The sequence below is a fragment of the Cicer arietinum genome, chromosome 2 (genome assembly GCF_000331145.2).
Source record: "Cicer arietinum cultivar CDC Frontier isolate Library 1 chromosome 2, Cicar.CDCFrontier_v2.0, whole genome shotgun sequence".
NCBI classification, from domain to species: domain Eukaryota; kingdom Viridiplantae; phylum Streptophyta; class Magnoliopsida; order Fabales; family Fabaceae; genus Cicer; species Cicer arietinum.
Window position 1 is genome coordinate 11,477,670 of NC_021161.2, and position 20,836 is coordinate 11,498,505.

At 33.1% G+C, this 20,836-nt stretch overlaps 3 protein-coding genes across 7 annotated transcripts; all 3 read right to left on the reverse strand.

Annotated features, from left to right (window-relative positions):
* Nucleotides 1-3,063: 3,063 nt before the first annotated feature.
* LOC101494419 (clp protease adapter protein ClpF, chloroplastic) lies at nucleotides 3,064-7,210 on the reverse strand. Of its 4 annotated transcripts, none has more exons than XM_004490080.4 (9): nucleotides 7,075-7,210; nucleotides 6,035-6,408; nucleotides 5,862-5,921; nucleotides 5,194-5,288; nucleotides 4,773-4,945; nucleotides 4,487-4,599; nucleotides 3,884-3,929; nucleotides 3,575-3,615; nucleotides 3,064-3,500 (listed from the first exon to the last, which is right to left on the reverse strand). In XM_004490080.4, exons 2-9 carry the CDS (start codon nucleotides 6,365-6,367, stop codon nucleotides 3,357-3,359), a joined length of 1,005 nt encoding a protein of 334 aa, XP_004490137.1. In that variant the 5' UTR covers nucleotides 6,368-6,408; nucleotides 7,075-7,210; the 3' UTR covers nucleotides 3,064-3,356. The 4 variants fall into 4 exon arrangements, with proteins under 4 accessions (XP_004490137.1, XP_004490135.1, XP_027187994.1 ...); XM_004490078.4 differs by having other exon boundaries at nucleotides 6,035-6,468; nucleotides 7,075-7,208; XM_027332193.2 differs by having other exon boundaries at nucleotides 6,035-6,448; nucleotides 7,075-7,203.
* Nucleotides 7,211-8,540: 1,330 nt separating this feature from the next.
* LOC101495610 (acidic endochitinase-like) lies at nucleotides 8,541-9,842 on the reverse strand. Its single transcript, XM_004490083.4, has one exon. The coding sequence runs from the start codon at nucleotides 9,527-9,529 to the stop codon at nucleotides 8,645-8,647; it is 885 nt and encodes a 294-aa protein (XP_004490140.1). The 5' UTR covers nucleotides 9,530-9,842; the 3' UTR covers nucleotides 8,541-8,644.
* A 1,167-nt stretch (nucleotides 9,843-11,009) lies between these two features.
* On the reverse strand, nucleotides 11,010-20,802 carry LOC101496600 (uncharacterized). 2 transcript variants are annotated; one of them, XM_004490087.4, is made up of 15 exons: nucleotides 20,566-20,798; nucleotides 19,802-20,195; nucleotides 17,130-17,207; nucleotides 16,662-16,717; nucleotides 16,158-16,277; nucleotides 15,980-16,050; nucleotides 15,476-15,569; nucleotides 14,937-15,140; nucleotides 13,184-13,435; nucleotides 12,448-12,556; nucleotides 12,176-12,243; nucleotides 12,031-12,100; nucleotides 11,874-11,948; nucleotides 11,691-11,782; nucleotides 11,010-11,345 (listed from the first exon to the last, which is right to left on the reverse strand). In XM_004490087.4, the coding sequence occupies exons 2-15, from the start codon at nucleotides 20,117-20,119 to the stop codon at nucleotides 11,270-11,272; spliced, it is 1,683 nt and encodes a 560-aa protein (XP_004490144.1). In that variant the 5' UTR covers nucleotides 20,120-20,195; nucleotides 20,566-20,798; the 3' UTR covers nucleotides 11,010-11,269. The 2 variants fall into 2 exon arrangements, 1 of the variants encoding a protein (XP_004490144.1); XR_001143343.3 differs by having other exon boundaries at nucleotides 11,297-11,345; nucleotides 12,031-12,092; nucleotides 20,566-20,802.
* Between the last annotated feature and the right edge of the window lie 34 nt (nucleotides 20,803-20,836).

Sequence of the window (20,836 nt, forward strand, 5' to 3'; positions counted from 1 at the left end):
GGCGTCACATATCCCAACCATTTCACATCTAGATCAAATAATCTAGAAGGATTTGGAGGTGGTGGTGATGGAATATGTTGGATATATTCAAACTGTCTCAAACACCTCTTTAGCAGATATTTCACTATTGTGCTGCATAATCAGAGGTAACCCGTATAGAATATGATATCATCAAAGGGAATGACATCCCTATGATTCTCCTATGGTCTCCATATGACATCCGCACATGTTAATGCGTCAATCATACGTCTGTACTCATGGACCTTGTGTTTGCCTTGTTTGTAGCACCATCTATTCATTCAGGCAAAGCATTCCACGCACCCTGGTCACCTCTATTACAAATATTTGAAAAATATTCGTAAATCTAACACTGTTGTAAATTAAAATAAATATATTAATGATAATCAAAATATTAATAATTAACAATAAATAATAATTAAAAAATTAAGCATAAAAATAAATAAATAAATAAATTCGACACAACAATATGACATAAAGTATTTATAAAAGTAACTGACATAACAATAACACATAAAGTGTTTATAAAAAGTAACCGATCTAACAATAACGCATATAGTGTTTATAAAAAGTAACCGACATAAAAATAATGCATAAAAGTGTTACTACCAACTGGTGTGACTACGTGATAAATACAAAACTTTATAAAAGTGAATATACAACTCATCATTCGGATTAGCTTCATGTTCATTCAACCCCCTGTTGTATAAGATCATCGATCTGCTGTAGCATATGTGACAACTGTGAACTAGAAGCATCTGCACCGGTGGTTGGGACACTATAATGTGGGACATGGGGTACATCATCTGGTCGCACCAGCAATGGATGAGACACCTGATGGAACCACACCAAATATCCATCTTGACACTCAGATGGATATGTCGTTGGACGAAACTTGTGAAATATCTCCGTGACTGACGTCACATATCCCAACCATTCCACATCTACATCAAATAATCTAGAAGGAATTGGAGGTGGCGGTGATGAAATATATTGGATATATCCAACTTGTCTCAAACATCTCTCTGGCAGATATTTCACTACAATGTTGTATAATCGGAGGTAACTAGTATAGAGCATGATATCATCAAAGGGAATGACACCCATATGATTCTCCCATGGTCTACATATAACATCCACATGTGTCAATGCGTCAATGATACGTCTGTACTTGTGGACCTTGTGATTGCCATGTTTGTAGCATCATCTATTCATTCGGGCAAAATATTCCACGTCAACACTATGGTCACCTCTATTACAAATATTTGGAAAATATTCATAAATCCAACACTGTTGCAAATAAAAATAAATATATTAATGATAATAAAAAAATTAATAATTAACAAAAAATAAAAAATAAAAAATTAAATATAAAAATAAATAAATAAATTATATACAAATAATTAAACATAAAAATAAATAAATAAATGATATACATAAAAATTAATAATTAATAATTAACTTAATATTTAATAATTAAAAATAAATAAAATAAATGATATACATAAAAATTAATAAATAAATATTTAATACTTGAAGCAACATCATATATCCACCTAGCTGTTTGGTGTCATAACAGCAGATATTTGAGAGGTAGTCATAAAGGACTACGAGTCCAGCAGTACCCCGTGCGTATTTATCTGTACGGTCTAAATGTCTGAATAAAGAAATGTACTGCTCTAACAGCACAGTCAAATCTCTCTGCTGCACACTGCCTTATGAAGATTTGCGCACCTCTAGTCTTTTTGGTCTCCTCCCAGATCTTTTACGCGGTCACTCCTAATAAAGTCATAACAAGATTACATGCCATTACTCTATCTACATTGGGTGGACTGTAGAACTCACCCCTAATAGGCAAACCCCAGAAGATTGACAACATCATCCAAAGTAATCGTCATTTCACTAAATGATATGTGACATGACGATGACTCAAACGCATAAATCAGATTGTTGTCGATCATTTTCAAACTACCTTGTTGTAATGAGTTCAATCCTAATAAATTCATTCATTTTCTTACTTATTTGAGGTATAGATATAATTAGGGGGTATGAGGTAAAATTTTCAACATATACTTACATTAAAGAAACCACTAAATGGTCCTTTAACTCTATAAGCCGCTATTAAAATTGTTATTATTTAGACCCAAAAGAAATTAAAAAAAAAAAAATGATTATAAGGGCAAACTAAATGAAAAAAAAGTGTACCTTTAACAAAACTAAGAAAAATCGAATTCGGCAAACAACTTCTTCAAGGAAACATATAAGTGATTTATTCTTATAGACTTCACTTCCCTTAACTTGATAACAAGTTTGTTCCTCTACTACTAAGAACCAACAAGTTCAGTAGCATTTACGTGGAATTAAGCTCATTACTATGCCAAGTGATATGGTGTTGTTGAATAGCACATGGACTATTTTGATAGAATTTAGATAAATATACATACTACTCTAATAGTAAGTGACAACTATGTATGAACTTGATAAAATCTGAATAAAGATAGAGACTAATTTGATAGTAAGTGGTAATTAATGTACTACATCAACACAGTTAACGTCATAAGATAATATAGACTAATCGAGATACCTAATTGAAAAAAGTTTGATAGAGACAAAGACTATTTTAAAATATTGAAAGAATTAAAGACGTGTTTGAGAGCGCCTTACAAAGCCATAGACCAATTTAGTGATTTAAACATTTAAATTTAAAAATGTTAGAATATTAGAAAATATCTTATAATAATTATTGTACCTAAATTTAATAATTTTTCATCAAGTTTTGGACCTAAATTCTGTTTGGGAGACCAAAACTGGGGAGAAAGAAAATGGAGAGACTACTTTCGCGATTTAGCTTAAATAGGGGGACCAAAACTGCAATTAAACTAAACTATTATCAATAATATTCAAACTCTTATTATTTTCAACTTCTAACAACAAGTATCGATGTGCATAGACTCTATATTATACCAATACACATTGAAAAGGTTATATATGACCTGATTTTCTTGTATAGAGTAAAATATGCTGAGTTATAAACACAACCTCTTATTTTAGGATGGAAATAGGAGATAACTTTTTCTCATTAACTTTATGTACAGACTACAGACATATGTTAAAGGCAGGGTTCAGTAATCAGTACCTTCACTACTGATAAATCATACAATGAAAACATTTACAATACAATGCAATGTGAGTAACCTTATAGAGCGGTATCCATCATTGTAAAATCAACACAAGGAATGCTTTCTGGCCAATAACTTTTCTACTTTTCTCCATAGCGATCAACCGATTCTTTCAATATATCATCTCAAGATTTTCAATCTCAATCACGAGATTGTAATTTAAGCTTTCCCTCCATCTTCATCGGTTGGTATTTCATGGCGCGGTTTATTGTACTTCTCCCGCAGTTGCTTAATAGGGATGAAATCTCCAGCTGAATCCATTCCATAGAACAGAAAAGAGATGTAGGGGTGATCCAACCTTCCCTGGAAAAAGTTAAAAGAGTCAATTTAATAACAGACATTATGATGCATGTCTTTTCAAGTATAGATTCACTCACTTTGTCTGGTTTCTCAGGTATGAAAAGATTCTCCTCTGCAACTGCAAAAAAAATATGAAAAAAATCAATCTGTGTGTTATTTATTTTCAGCAAGAAACCAAGAACATGGAAACTCACAACACAGAAACCATGAACATCAAAGAGGTTGTGTAATTGGTTCAATGGTAGTGGTAAGTGGTAAGTGAAATGAAGTAATGTACAGAAAAGAAAATTAAGTATGCTTATAAATGAGAAAGAATAGATGATAAACGCCATTAAATAAAATGTACGTAAACCATAAGCCTAAGGAGTTAAGTAATCCAGCTTTACCATACGCCACCAGTAGATTTGGTTCAGCACGAACGTCAACAAGAAGCTGTACATTTGGAAAAGGGAAACAGATTAAAGGTCAGAACAATTCTCAATTAAAATCATTCCAGCTACTAACAGAATAAGAAAAATTTATGAGGCCATGTATCAAGAAACAATAAATATAGTTCCGATCATATTCTTGTTTGCATATAAGCATGAAAATGATGTTTCATCTAAAATGTTTGCTGAGTATGAAGAGAGACAATTTATAGAAGTACATGGTCCTTCTATCCCAGCACCATAATGTAATCTGTGACATCATAAGCACAGCCATGGAAGACAAACTTATAATACAGAAAAAATTGGTAATCAAGTTTCTTGAATTAACATCTTTCACAAAATGCTATTGCTTGATTAATAACTACTAAGCAGTATTCGAATTGTCTGATTAATTCTACAGGTTGAAGTACTTACTACAAATAACAATAATCAGAAGAATTGAAGAGTACAAGAAGATTCAATTTCTTACAAAGTCAAAATATTTAGATAAAAATTAAATTTGACCACATAGAAACATGATAATTCACGCAAATGAAATTTATATCCCGAAGTTCATCAAACCTGATAAAACGGTTGAGTGGAACCACGAGACAACTTCTTAACCTGCGCATTTTCCATCCATGAGCTCGATTCACCGCATACAGGATCCATTCCACATATTATAGCTCTATAGCCTGCAAGGTATATCGAGTAAATCAAAATATATGGGGCAAAGGAAATCATATTTTCCCCATTTATTAGATATTCAACCAAGCATCAACATTATTATTGTCATATTGCCTTGCACACTTGAAACACAATAAATAATTGATTTGTTGTATTGATAGGAGAGATTTCAGTTACTTACCAAATATTTTATGTGTCACTTTCTGCCCTAAGCGGAACACATATTGTGCATTTTCATGTGCCAAAGCTTTAGCTGAAGCAGCCAGAGACTCCGCTTCTAGTTTAGAAATTTTATCACGTAATTCAGCAGCCAAGGCATAATCCTCTTTCTCAATAGCACTCTGAAGGTCTGAACTGCAAACGAAATAGGATTGCTTGCTATCAGTGTTTAGGGATGATAAAATTCCGTACTCGCGGATATCCGCAGATAAACAAGAAATCAGCCTGTTAGAGTGTGCTTGTTTTCACATTATCATTACCAACCCCTCAAACATCAATTCACCTCACAGCTATTTTCACATTCGCATGAATTCATGCCAATGCATAACCAAACACACAAACTTAATCATTGAGAACAAGTACAAATGATGAAGAAATCTCACCGAAGACGTATAATACTTAGACCTTTATCTTGAGCTTCACTTTTTGAAGATAATCCCCTTTTTGACTGTTGTTGCTTAATTACCTCTTCTTCAACCTTTCATAAACAATATTTATCAAATAAGTTTCTAGCCATATAGTGCTCTAATACCAGAAAAAATAGACGACCTGAAGACATATACACAAAGGGACATACACCAACAAATACACATATTATTGATTCAAGTTGTACAGAGGCTACAGTCATACACACAATTCAAGGTTAACAAAACGGATATAAATAAATAAAATCGCCGACAGAAACTGAAAAGTATAAGTACGTGTTTCGGTACAGGGTGGGGGGGATGTGAAAAGTAATTTTCCTCTGCGAAAATATGATTTTAGTATAGTTTGGTTACTTTATAAGAATTGATTTTTCTTCTGAACTTCGATTTGACTAGAATGATTAACATTAGGTCAAAAGTTTTACACTAAATTTTACATCATACTTGCCTTTCGAATAAAAATGATAGTATAAATCACTTCACTCTAACTCAATTTTAATCAAATGAATTTTACAAAATCAAGTTCATTCAAAATAACCTTTGCTAACACACACACATGTAAACATAATCCACATAGCAGCTTGGTATAGGATACCATAACAGTATTAGCGGACGACTAATCTAACCTCGGTAAGTTTGTTTCGCAGCTGCTGCGCAATGTCATACTCTTCCATGTTTAAAGCACACTGACATTCAAAAGTTCCAAACAAATAAAGCATTAAGAATGCTTCCACAAATACGATAGATGCACATGGACAACGCCACTTAACCGGTTATAAAAGGGTAAAAGCATTTACACCTGCACTCTTGTGGCTAAGTCCAGGTGAAAGAAGAACATCAAGATATCCTCATTAGAACTTTCACTCTGCTCTACACTTGCATCCAACCCTTGCTCCCCCCCTCTAAACATCCATGCTGCTTTGGTCTTAAAACCATTTTGCCTTGACACAAAAGGGTACCCAATTAAGACTAAGTTCTGAATACACTGGTTCCAAACAGAGTGTTTGCAGTTGGCAGAGGTAAGATTGGATCTTTTAAATGGCTGAAAGGGTGCCATCCAAGATGGAGACAAACCATAGATTCTGCTCTTTCCACAGGTTGCTAGAGTGGTCAATGACACACCTTGCACCATTTTTTTTGTGAAGCCAAAAATTAACGTCTCAGTCTCTCACCCTAAAAAGGGTTAAAAAGAAACACAAATTTTAATCCTTTCCTGAAGAAAATGTTCCTGCACTATTGTCAATACATGAAATTAAATTATAAAGCTTCAATAGTATTATTATCTGCAAATCACCCCACCACACACACACACAAAAAAATAATTGTAAAGATTTTTTACATCATCAATCAATTATAGTCGTCAAATCATTAAAAATATTTGGCTTTAAGTATAACTATCTTAAAAGTCACATACGATCTATTGCAATTACTTGAAAGTGTAAATAGTTATACACCGGAATTCTATCAAAACTCAACAAAATTTCAGCTCAAAGTTACAATTTTATTCACTTAGCTACTTTTATCATATACCTGCATTATTGCCAATACATGAATTGGAATCATGAAACATTAACATGAGGACATCGTTGGTAGAGATAATATGTAAGTATCTCCAACTCATCTAAATTTTTCCTCACAAAAAATATGCAAATTCTATTTTCCCTATCAAAATTACATAATCTTTTTGTTGACAAATTAGACTCTAACTGAACTACGTTAATATGGGTATAATATATAGGATTAGAAATGGAAGAAGGAAATAACATGTGGGTATTGTGTGAACATGAAACAACTATTGAAGAAAATACGCAGAGAAAAGAAATAGAATGGAAAACTTACGAAAGATGAAGAACAGAGAAACAAGTAGGAGTGGAAGATTTCCAAAAGCGTCAATGGCCTTCTCCCAGTCACACAACAGAACCAACCAAAGCAAGCACCAAAATATATTTTTATGTTTTTCAATTAAAAATATAAATGTTTTTTTTTCGATATATTAAAAAACATGTTTACAATTTATAGTGTAAATTTATTTTTATTAATAAAAGGATACTATATATATATATATAATTCTAAATATACATATTATTTGTCATATATATTTTGTTAACTAAATCTATTCTTAGTTCTTTGTATGTGAGAATAGATCATTTACGCAAGTTAATAAAACATACAAATTAATATAAAAATGTATATGAATTATTACATTTTTATTATAGTAGATAATGTAAGTTAATAAGAATTGTTAAAATAGATAATGTGAGATTAAAAATACATAAGAAATTAGTTGTGTTGGTTATCTTGTGGCAACTAAAAAATTAATAGATATTTAGTTTGTGTTGAGTGGATAATTGTTTATTTTTTATTTTAAATTTAGAGAAGGTTGAAAAAAATTAATAAAATTGAACTTTTCATTCATATTTATTGTGATTTGTGTTTAAGTATAAAATTGCGTAATTGGTAGATTACATTTAAATTTCACTGTAAATCTTCAATGAAGTTGTTAGTTCTAAAACCTTCATATGCACTAGATTAAGCCACCTACTAGGATAATCAAATGTGATGCAGCTATATACTTTTCAATCAGTTTATAGGCATTTCTTTACCAAAACTATGTTGCTATTCAGGTTCGTTTACTTTTAAAATATACTTTCTATTTTTATTTATTAAAATTTATATTAATTTTTATTTGTTAATAAAAGAGTAAGAGATTTTCTGAACTGTGAGAGATACTTCCAAAATATATATTTAAAAATTACGTGATGTTAATGTCTATATTCATCTAATGGTGGAATTTAACAAGATATAATAGTTGATTTGTTGGCCGTGACTATATGCACAAAAAACATGATCGGGGTTCAAATCTTAGGATGAACCATTGTGCAACCTTCGACTCTAAGGATGAGCTATTATTTTTATAAATTAGCACTTCATCTTCTCTCCATGATAATTATTCATTTTAAGAATCACACATCAAAATAAAATCGTAGTTTTTTTCTTGACTTGAAGATATAGTTGTTGATGAATAACCATCTCAAGGCTGATTCAATTGAATTCATGACCAATATGATTTAAGAATTCAAGAATTTGTTTAGTTGCAACCCTCGATAACTCTCGTGTTTAGTTTGCTAAGAGACAAATTTATATGGTTCACATTTTTTTAAAGGTAATCAATAATCTACCTAGTCCTTACTTATTTTATGATATTTCAACATGTATTAAAACTCATATAACTGATAAAATTATGTTAATTATCTTTCTATAAGACAAATAGATATAATTAAATATCTAAATGAGACAATAAAACGTAGTTCAGAAATGAAACTGCATATATAGATTAATTACACACACAAGTGAGAACAAGAATAAATATAAAACATGTTACATAATCATAATCATTATACATTACATTTTAGACATGGTTTTTGATGGAGGAACTATAACCACTCTGACCATCATAGTACCTAGACCAAAGCATAACACCTCCATATTTAGAAGAATCCTTAATAGCAGGAAGCACTTTTGAAGTAAGATCACTGGCATCTATGAATCCACTACCTGCAGCCTGAGGAGAAGCTGGTAATCCCAAGAAGATTTTCTTGGCTGGAATATCAGATATCCACTGTTTCCATGCATCTTCAAGATTGCTAATTGCACCTCCACTATACTGACAAGGAGGGTTGTTGTAAAATTGAACCCAAACACAATCAAAAAGACCTGTCTTAAGTGCATTACCAATCCAAGCATCAGGAAAAGGGCACTGAGGCGCGGCCGTCAAGTAAACGTTTTTGCCGTACCCTTTAAGGTACCTAGCGAGATCGTCCCAATAAAGATTTGTTCCACCTTCGATGTCGAAGTCGATCCCATCAAGAACAGCAGGACCAAGAGGACGAGACGGAGATCGTCCACCCAAGAAGTTATTCCAAAGATAAGTAGCTACTTGTTTTGCATCGTGAGAGGATGAAAGCGAGTAGCTACCGGCGCCTCCGCCTATTGACAGCAAAACTTTGATGCCTTTGGATTGGCATGATTTTATGTCAGAGGTTAACTTTGTGCAGGCATTGCTGTATGGATCACAATGTCCTGCTAGATTTATCATTGGTTTTTGGCCATTGCCAAATGATGGAAGGAAGGCTAAAATAACATATTCATAGTTACCTGTGGCACATGTTTGTGCTAGCGTGCCTTCATTACCATTTTGCCCCCAGTATATTGCTATGCTTCCAGCATTAGAACTATATGCTAATGCCAATAGAATAAAAGTGAAGAATGAGACGGAAATTGCCAATTTTGCCATTTTTTACTTAAGTACTAGACAAAGTCAAGTGTGTCAATGAAATTGTGATATTTTTAGTTTGTAGAACTATGGTGTTAGAGGATGCTATTTATAAGGGTAACATTTAACATAACATGCCTCTAGGCTCTAGTCCTAAACATTACTTTTTCTCATACTTAGTCCAAAATTACAATCATTGATGTTGATATTGTGAAGGAAGCAGCGTGCAAATTAGCCAATATATATTTGTTTTTGTCCACTAATGCATCTGATTTTCTTCCACTCACTCTTTGCAAATACATTCAGCATACCAGTCAAATGCAACTGAGCGCCATATAATTTTTTTTTATGTTATCTACTTACAGTGGTCGATTTACAATGTCTTTAGTGAAGAAATGGTTAATTGGTTTTTTAAGAATCTTCCAATTTCCTTTTTTGAATTTGATACCTTTTACCTAGTTCAAATTTCTTTGAGTATAGTTGTAAAATAAATATGTTTGATTTTGAGATTTTTTATTTTTAAATTATAAAAGTAGTACTTAGTCTTTGTTTGTCATCAAATAGATAACTCAAAATTATAGTATATTCAATTCTTTTCAAAAATGAAGTGGCTTGCTCCCTATTTATGTAGCAAGTAGTCAGAATTGAGATCCTATCTAGGATCGAAGACGGTTAACAAGATCGTGAATTGTAATACAGATAGTAAGATCCTACCAGATTTAGAAATTCATATATACTACATATAGATTCATACATATGCATGTAAAACAACATAATTTAGTAAAAAAAAAAACTTCAAATGACACCCAAAATACTTAAAGAAACTCAAATTTGAGATCATGAGATTCATAAAACAACTAAAACACTCAGAACATGAGCAAACCACACCTAAACAAATAAAAACCTCCAGAACAGTCACCAGAACAGTAAAAAACAACTAAACTTTAAAACAGTAGTAAATCCATATGATGCTGAACCACACAGAATCTTGCAAGATCTCCGTGTCACCAATTCCACGACCGATTCCACCTTCTCCTATGTCTTGGGTTTCTGCTCGTCAACAAATACGGGAAAGAGATGCTCGATCGTAAAATCGTGGGTTCCTACGTGCTCAATTGGGATTTTGACTACCATGCTATATAGACTCGTGTTACAATATCAGATTATAGAGGAATAATGCCTCCTATTGATTACAAGTATTGTAATTATGCATAATTTCGAGTCTCATTCATAAGGTAGCATTGTCTTAATTTTTGGGTCATAAACATTGTGCTTAATTGGTTGCAAGTTGTTCAAGTTTATGGTGTGAGCCAAATATATGTATATAAAAAAATAGCACACAACAACGACGAAATGTTTAAGCTAAATGATAACCAAGCAATCAAAATTCAAAGCAGCCTTAGAACAACAATATTTAGAAGCATAAATTTTCAAAACCTTAAATTAATCAAATCTCCTACCTTAATGTACAAGATACATGCACAAAGATAACAACGCCAGGTTCAACAGATCAAAATCACATTAAATTTTATTCAGAACTCACTACAGAGAGATTACACAGAAAAAAAAAATGTAATATTATATTACTTACAGAGAAACTTATCAACAATTGAAATAAAAAATAAAAAGTAGAAAACTGAATTCTTACATACACAGGCACATAGACCCTTTTTCTCCTACCAGTGAGATTGTGAGAATAATGAAGAAACTGCGACAAGTGGTGTTCTTTATCAACTGATCATAGAACTGTGGATGACACACTCAAGGTCTGTGATAAACATATTTTGTTCTGGGATCCACAATAAGACCTTTTCCCCCATTCACTTCTAAGTCATGCCTACAAAATAATAGTACAAAACAAATTATAACCTATAAACTGAACTACATTAACAAGAAATAGGAACATCCATAATAAAAAGTGCTACAACTGTCTGAAGCCCAAATACCTATGAACCACCGACACAAACACTGGACACAACACTAATATGTACGCACGGATAATAATTTGAGAAAATAAAAATGATTAAATGTAATAAAATGTATTGATGTCGAACAACAGACACGTCTTCAATATGAAGTGCCGGTGCTACATAGCAAAATACTTTCAGAAATCAAATGAAACATTTTATGGAATAACATTATGAAGAACAAACCAAGACAGCACATGAAAACAAGACTCAACTGAAACACAAAATCTGGGATGGTCAACTGCTCACGCGGTACGTATCTGAAGAGTTGCAGAAGTCTATCGACATATACCACTTTCTTCCAAACCTAAAAGTCAAACACCAATCGCAATAACACAATTAGGATGTTCTCAAAAAGGGATAAGTCCATTAAAAGAATTTTATTTTCCTTAACGTACCACATTATCGACAAGCAACTGTAGACCTAATACTGCAACTTTTAGTCCAATAGTTGGGTGAAGGATATATATTGCCTGCACATATCACACTTGAGGTAAGATCAAAGACTGCAAAGGTCTAACAGTAATACATTAGAAAAACATAAATATTGCTTACATGTAGGTTTTGTTGGTGTTTCCGTCCAAGTATTTGTTGTAATCTTTTCATCCAACCAAGATCTGGTTGCCTATGCATACAGATATAGGGTTGAGAAAGGTGAAAGATGATCTCTACAAAATCATACTAAAAATAAAACACTTACACTTGCAGAGATGCAGCAGAATGAAAGTATACAATAGTATAAGGCTTCTGTATTATTGGCTCAAACTCCTGAAATTTAACACCAAGACAATTTTCAACAAATTTGAAAACTTAACAGGGTAAGGGGAAAAAATGGATTAAAACTTAATGATCATAAATGAGTTTTAAGAGAAATAAGCATTCCCAACATCCAGAAGATGAAAACTATGTAGCCAAACTAATGCTTGTCAACGGTAAAATATGTCAAGCTGAAGGGTACAAATATAAAATCACCTTCACCACGTACAGCACAAATCGCTCAAGATCAAGACATCTGAGCAAAAAGTGAGCCCCCACAACAACCATGATGGGACGACCCTCACTATCCACCCCTCCACGGTAACTGAAAAAACACATGTAGCTCTGAAAATAGATGTAAATATTAATCTGAACAAAAGAATATGAAACCTTCATATCGATTGGTTAAGAAACAAAAGAATATCAAAACTTAAAAGAGCATAAAACTTCATTATTTGTTTTATCAATGATTAATATATTTTATTTTCTCTTAATGTGAAAGAACATCACTGTCATCATTACAGGACTGCCTTACAAATGTCTACAAATTTGGTTAAGAAGCCCAAAAAGAATTGAAGAATGTACAATTCAAATGTCAATTTATCTCATACTGTCCAAATGGAAGAAAATTTCCAAACTCAAACTTGCATTACACTAATTGTGATAGAATCAATCACATTTATGATCAGTAGTACTAGACTACTAGCTATTACTAAATCATAGGTGATTAGTTCTGATTAGCTCTAACTTAGGAGACGATTTCCCTTATGACTAATGATAAATACCATACATAAAATATATGCACGTGCCACATGTAGACTGGTTAGTAACATAACTTTCCTCTCAATTCCATGAACCCAAACAATCAAGTATGCAAATATCTCAAGTAACTTTCGAACTGAAGGTAATCAAAGTATACAAAACACAGGCAATGAAATAGATGGATCCTTACACAATCTTCATCTCTGCAATTTCAGATAGATTTAAGGATTTTGCTTTAGAAAGATATCTAGAATGCAGAGAATATTCTTCAGCCGCAGTCAATGGAGGTCCACCTAGGTCACCAAATCCAAGCATATTAGCAAAATTCCAGCCTCGTTGCGCTTGAACAGTTTTCTCCCACTGCTCTAGACGTCTTTCATCAGGGTCTTTAATCAAAGACATGAAGGCGGGATCCAGAAATGAATCTAAATATGATGAAGTCCTATAAAAGCAACATTAATCAGGAAAACTCCACAAGTAACATTTCTTATTTTTGTTCTCTTTAGTCCCAGGCATTTACAATCTCACTTTAATTTAGCCCCTCTATCTCCTCGTTATTTAATAAACAAAAAATACTCGAATCATGTATCTGTTAAAGATAATGTGGTATCATTCCCTGCAAATGTGACAGTTTGGTCGAAGATGACAGGACTAATACATTATACAAGGTTTTCAAACTCATGAATCTTGGTAAACTCTTAGAGTTTACCTAATATTTAAAAAAAAAAAACTATACATGCCATGTATACAATATAGATTGTATATTACTATTAAAACAAGTAAATGACAATAATTCAACATTTCAACTCCATAATAAAGTATAAATATTTTAAAATAGATAAATACTTATCATAAAATTTCCAAGGCTAAAATTATGGAAGGTTTAAATAATAAGTAAAAAAGAGGTACCTTGATAAAGGAACTTTTAAATAGGTTTACTTATAAGATCAAAAAGAAATGGTTAATAAAAAAAATGAAATTGCAGAGAAACAACGAAACGCATATCAAGGCATAGTTTCCCCACACAACAAGAGCTAATCTGACATAATTGCCATAAAAATTTCAGTCAAACACATACTTTATTTTGTAAATAATAAGATATAATTCAAGGCCAATATATATTGCAACACATAAATATTTAAACCAAATACCAAACAATATAGGTCAAAATTTTATATTTTAAGGTCAAATCAATGTAGAATTATTATAAACTCGTAAACTCAGCAAGTAAAATAGAGAGTGTAACGATTTATCATGAGTTTTCTTGAGCTCGAATGAATTTACCAAAAAGAGAGTTTACGTGTGAATTAATTTGCTTTTGAATCCTAGGATTGTAAACTTGTAAGAGTTGAAGAGTTAACTCAAGAGTTTAACAACCATCTAACATGAAATGTCATTCTCATTTCTTGCCATTTAAAAAAAAAAACTCATCCTGCATTTCAAATGGCGAGCAAAGAATGAAACAAGTGCCTCTCGATGTATTTCTTAAATTTTGGGTTGGGCCTAACTCAACCCTACAAAATTGTGAGGGTGTCTCCCACTTATAGCTCATCGGAATGTGGGACTCTCAACAATATTCTTTACAACATATACAGTCAAACTTTCATGCAAAGAAAAAAATAGGGGTCACATCAGTTTTAAGAGTAACTTTTTTGACGACTGCTATTGTATTGATTGATGATTAAATAAAGTGCCATCATAAATGTCAAGGACTAAAGTGAGACAAAAGACATGTCAAGACTAAAGTGAGAAATAAAAAGCATATGTCAGACAAATAGGGTTTTAATCTAGAATATATTAGCAGATACCGTGAAATCCACTATTTGTTTGTGCACAGACAGATTGGTACAGCCCATTCAAGTATTTGTTCATTGTGGAACACACTGAGCAATCTAGATTGAAATATAAAATATGTAAAAATCTCTTGCTGAAAATTTTCTGACCTGCGAATCAAGCCAACATCACTAACAGGAAGATCAACTGGCTCTTTATGAGGTTTTGGAATTTTATTTTTAGGCAAAGGCTTTATTCTGATTTTACGCTCATCTATCGTAGTCTCACCGTTCTCATCCCCAACATCTGCAGGAAGCTTTGACATAGCCAACTCCTCCTCATGTTTATCCCGTGGAAAGTAAAGAGGAAGTAACCTGCATGGAAATAATGTAAAAGGAAAACATGAATAAGTAATTCGGTGTCCACATTGAAAAGCAAATAAAACAAACTGGCATAATTTTAGAGAAAGTTCCTATGAGAGAAAAATAGAAAGGCATATCTTAAAAACCATGTGTTTTGATTTAATCTACATCACGGAGACTCTATCATATAGACTCTGAAAGAATCGATGCACAATCACAACATTAATTATATAATAACCACAATATCAAATCTACCTAAATTACATAATATTCATATGAACAGAATATACTATTTGTGTAAATATCAGCAATTTGAAACATTGCATGTATCAACCATAGAGAAACACCTTTTATACATCTCAGTATCAGCTGTGTTGGTAGTGCAAAAGACAACAGCTGTTACATTGTCATTCTGCTTCTCAAGAAACCGCCGCACAGTTCCTGAAAAAAAAAGGCATAAGAAAATGTGAAAGGAAGGTGTATTTTCTGATCAACATGTAAAATCAGGCTAATGCTACTGTGCACAAGTGAGTTAAGTGTTGCATGGTGCACAAGTATTTTCTACCAGTAGACTTTTAAGTCCTACCATTTCATACGGATGTGGAAAGGGAAGAATAGAGAGTGTACTTGGTGTGGTAGGTGTACCATTACATACGGTGGAACTTCAAAATCTATTGGTAAAAAACACTTGTGCACCATGCAACACTTAATTCATTTGTGCACATTAGACAAATCCGTAAAATCATACACTTACATGCTAGAAACATTCAACATTGAATAAGCTACTTAATTTATCAGTATCAGGTCAGAATCAATATAGAAACTGAAAAAATGAGGGGGTGAAAACTCACTTATAGCTACATGTGCAGCTGGTTCACGGGGATAATTCTTCGCATCTGTATAAATACAGCCCATAGCAATACTGCATCAATATTTTCAAAAAAAAAAAAACAGCAAGTTTTAGATACTTGAGGTAACATGGGAAATTCCCTGACTATTTAAAAAAAAAGAGTGACAACATTTGAAAACCTTCGAAGCCCATTTTCAATTAGAAGTTCAAGGCAAGCACGGTAGCAATGACTTAAAGCATTCTCTGCAGCAGTGTGGTACTTCATGGCATACTTTGGACCAACTGTATGGATAACTTTCCTGCCAGAATTTATCAAGGCATAGAATATCATATTCTAGGAATCTAACTTCTAGCCATGAAAGCTGCATGCAACTAAGGAAGAAATATACATACATTAACATAATTGGTGGAGCACGGCATAGGATAACTGATCTCACATACCAAAACATAGGAAAAGAGAAAACATGCATCCACAACTGAACATGCCATAACATACAAATCTCATGCCATTACAATTACAATCATGATTCTAAACAGATCTAAGAAAGCGTGAGAATGAATGCATCCTTGCAGGAGCGAAAAAGTAAACCATTATTTGCATAGTTGCATTGGGATGGATATGGAAAATAGAGATAATTACTTTTTTACTTTGAAAAAATAGTAAAAGGGGCCAATATACAAACCTTGCAGGAAGGTCATAGGCGTTGGTAACTTTAGCCATCCCTGTTCGACACCCACCCTGTAAAGAGTAAGATATATGATATCGTTTATTTTATCATATTATATGTCATTTCACAAAAATTTGCTTCCCCACTTTGCAGTATATTTAGCCAAATCTCCCAACCAAACTTATATTCCACACATGAATTCCAAATATTTGTCGGATATTTTTAAAATATTTCAAAAGTTTTAAGTACCAAGTTCCACATTGCTAAGTGTAGAACATAAATATTTCACGTAGTATATTGATAAAATATTGTTGAATACATTTATGTGTGTGAAGATACCACTGATTTGAAGCATTGGTGGCCAAAATTTCAACACTACTTAACAAAAAATATATAATAGTTACTAAATTTACTGACAAAAATGTTATCTACATTGAGCTCATAGCAATACATTATAGCAGAAGCAATTAATAAGAACTATACCAAAGTTGCACATTCTTCGGCAAGACCAGGTCCAGCTGCAGCATGCAACCCAGGGCTGCTGTGTGCTTCATCCAAGACCTGTTAACAAGAAAGTAAAACCAGATAAGATATATGATTTACTAGCTCCGTCACATTTATTGGAGGTCCAGCTCTAACCTACAATGTAATATCATTATATTACATAATCACGATGGTCTAAGATTCAAGATAATTGTCAAGAATTGAGCACACCTCTTTGGAAATCGATTTACAAGGTCAAGAGTAGGCACAGGATTGCAACAAGTGAACTGTGACTAAGGGTAAAGAAAAATTGGTCTTTATCAAGTTTATTTTAAATACAGCTCTTGCTTCAGTGATGCTATTTTATTTTAATAACTTTATGCGAGTATTCCATCATAAAGGGTTCAGTATTCTGTGATTGTTTTTATCAGCAACAGAATCATTGTTGACCTATAATTTAATTGTATTCAAACAACAAATAGAAAGCAAGCACCTCTACAATATAAATGACTCAGAAAAAAATAAATATCATTTATGTAATATCTTAGCAGGTAGGTTTCTTATCTGTGGAAATTATAGGATTTCAGGTAAGGTAAGAGAAGATAGAAAATATAGAGCACTATTAACTACTATTGGTCAGATATTGGAATACTGCAGTCCAAGGAAGCTAAAGAGTCACGAGTGACTCAGTGAACAAGGCAAGGGGTGGATCTGACAGAGACAATTAGGGAAGACACTCAAAAGCATTTGTGGCCAGAAGGAGCAGCATGCGCTATTGCATTTCCATGTGTGCGAGAAAGGATCAACATGCAGAATCTGGCAACTGGTGTGTGGAGGTCTGTCTCTACTCCAGCAGCTGCAAGACTCTGGTGACTAATTTTGGCTCCCACTGTGCTTCCTCTCTGCATCTTAGAGAGTAACAACCCATGTTCTCTATTTAATTCTCTTTTTTTCCCACCAATGGGCAACCACAACAGTGATTTCCCTTTCTTTCTCGAGCTTTCCATTGTTACCCGAAAGATGATCTTTGGAAACTCGCTTCAATGCTCTATTTTGCCTTCATTTCTTTTCTCCTATCAACAATCAGGTCCTACACTCCTACTTCCACTGTGGCAACGTTCGTCTCTCTTACTATTTCTGTTTCCTCAAACTTCATTTCTAGCCTTGTTTCTGATATTCATATTATCATGTTCTTCCTTTTTCCTCCAATGTTGCAATTCTAGTTCTTGGCCTTCAGTCCTTCTTTTTTCTTCTATTTTCTTATTCCCAAGGTTCATGTACCCTTTCTTGGGACCCTACTTGTGTTCTGTTCTAAAATATGCACTACCTCTTTTCTCAATTCTCCAAGAATGTATTCCTTCATTCTTATTGAACTCTAAATAGCTCATGAATCCTACTTCCACTATGGCAAAGTTGTCAGTCTTACAACTCGTCTCTCTATTATGTTTTTTTATTACTACCCCATGGATACAACTCTAGTTCTTGGTGTTTAGCCCTTCCTTTTTCATTCTATTTTATTTCTTCCAAGAGTCATGCACCCTTCTCGATCCAAAGACATTCCTTTTGGAGTTCTTGTCTGAAACTTCGACCCGTATCCACTCCATTAGAAAAAGCATGTTGCACGCATTAATCTATCTCGGCCATCAATTTGAGATTTGTCAAGGTCACATTAGACCTTCATTGAATTAGCATTAAATAATTTTCACCATTGATTTGAGAACGGACAACAACAAGTGTGATGCATTTAATGTGTGGAATCCAAATCCAAAATTTCCAACCTTTTTCCTCAATTCTCCAAGAATGTCAAGGATGTGTTTCTTCTTTGTTGTTAAACTCTAAATAGCTAACAAACCTATCAATATGCACTGCACACATCTCCAAGATCGTAGCTCTGATACCAATTGATAGGAACTAGTATTTTTATGAAAAAGAATCAAGGATAATACCAAAATACAAAGATAGAACATTACAGAGCTTGAGGGACAACACATTCCAACGCCCAAGGGCCCCAATTCTTTCTGAAATGACAAAATCACAACCAAATCCTCTAACTAACTCAACCTAAGTATTTTCAACTAACTAAGACCTAGTTTGGTTTTTATTTTCATTTTCGGTTTCTTAGTTATAATTACAAAAATACCACCTTGTTTTCACTTTGTCCCCTCTACAGAACTTTCAAAACACGAAAAAAGTGAAAACAAGGTAATATTTTTGTAACTTCAACTATAAACAGAAATGAACATGAAAAATACAAAACATCAAATATTTCTAAAAAACCAAACAAGTCCTAATTGAGTAACAACTAATTGGGTGGGGTTATCTCACAAGTCACAAACTAAAGCAACCAGCAATGAAGTGGATTAAATCACTGCAACCAAGGAAAATTGATAACTTCAAAGCAGTAGGAAAACTTCATAATTATCAAAATAGTTCACTTTCCAATTGTCTTCAGTGGTAGAACCATATAAGTAAAAAAGCATGAGTTCCTTCGCATAGTCCTAGTTTGTCATGTTTTGCTTGCACTACATGAATTGAAGAGAAAAGATAGAAACCGACAAGACAATAATAACCATGACTATACAATTATCTAACCGAGAAAAATTAAACCAAACTGCATAACTAAATTAAGTGGACAAGCAAAAGTGTGATCCCGTGTAACAGATATTACTAACCTCATTAGTTGAATTAACCACAGCATCCACCTCAAGGTTCCAAGGATTCCCCCTCCACAAGTAAATCCTTGTATTTATTTCATGATCAACAGGAAACCTCGATACCAAATCACCTACACCACTCCCAGTTCCCGAGTTAAACGCCAAAGGATCAGGGAAACATGGACCGGAAAACGATGAATCTCCATTGTCACTCTCCAACAAATGCTCGGCATCAATCCAACGCGGAACTTGATCTAATGTCACAACAGAATCCCCACCGTCATTAGGCAATCCACCTCGAGGCGTGGCTGAAGAAGCAGCCACAGGTATATACATTTCAAGAACTCCAATCAACAGCAGTACCAAACCCTTTATTGTGGTTCAAAATTACCCCTTCCAAGTTCCACAATCACTGTAATGAAACAAACAACACAAACAATTAAAAATCCATGCATTGAATAAACAAATAACCATAACCAACCTCAACAGTAAGAAGAACTCATTTCTTTAATTAACTAGATATAAGATTCCAAAATAAACTCCAAGGGTAACACATTTCTTCAATTAACATTTTCTTGCAGCAAGGGAGAAAATGCATTAACCAAATGAACAAAAAACAAAAAACACACGCGCGCGCGCAATTCGAATATTGAGTTATTTATATTATAAAGGAAAACCTAATCCAAGAATATTACATGTAATAGGAAAAATATAAATATATATAAATATAAATATAAAAAAGGGAAAAGCTTAATTTGATATACAAAGCATAAATAAATTACCTGGAATTGAAATCTGGGTGTGGGAAAAGAACACTTCTTTTTTCTATAATTTGTCCTTAAAGTTTGCTATAATGGGATCAATAAGAAAAGAAAATACAATTTGCCGAAAGATAAAATACAAAGTACTGTTATTGCAGGTTCCGCGGTACGGGAGGAGGATGAGCTTGCAAATGCATTTTTTACTTTTTTCTGATAACAGAAAGTAAAAGAAGAGAAAAATGAAATGTTAGTTTTGTCTTTTTCCGGTTTGTTTTACTTCAATCTTAAAATA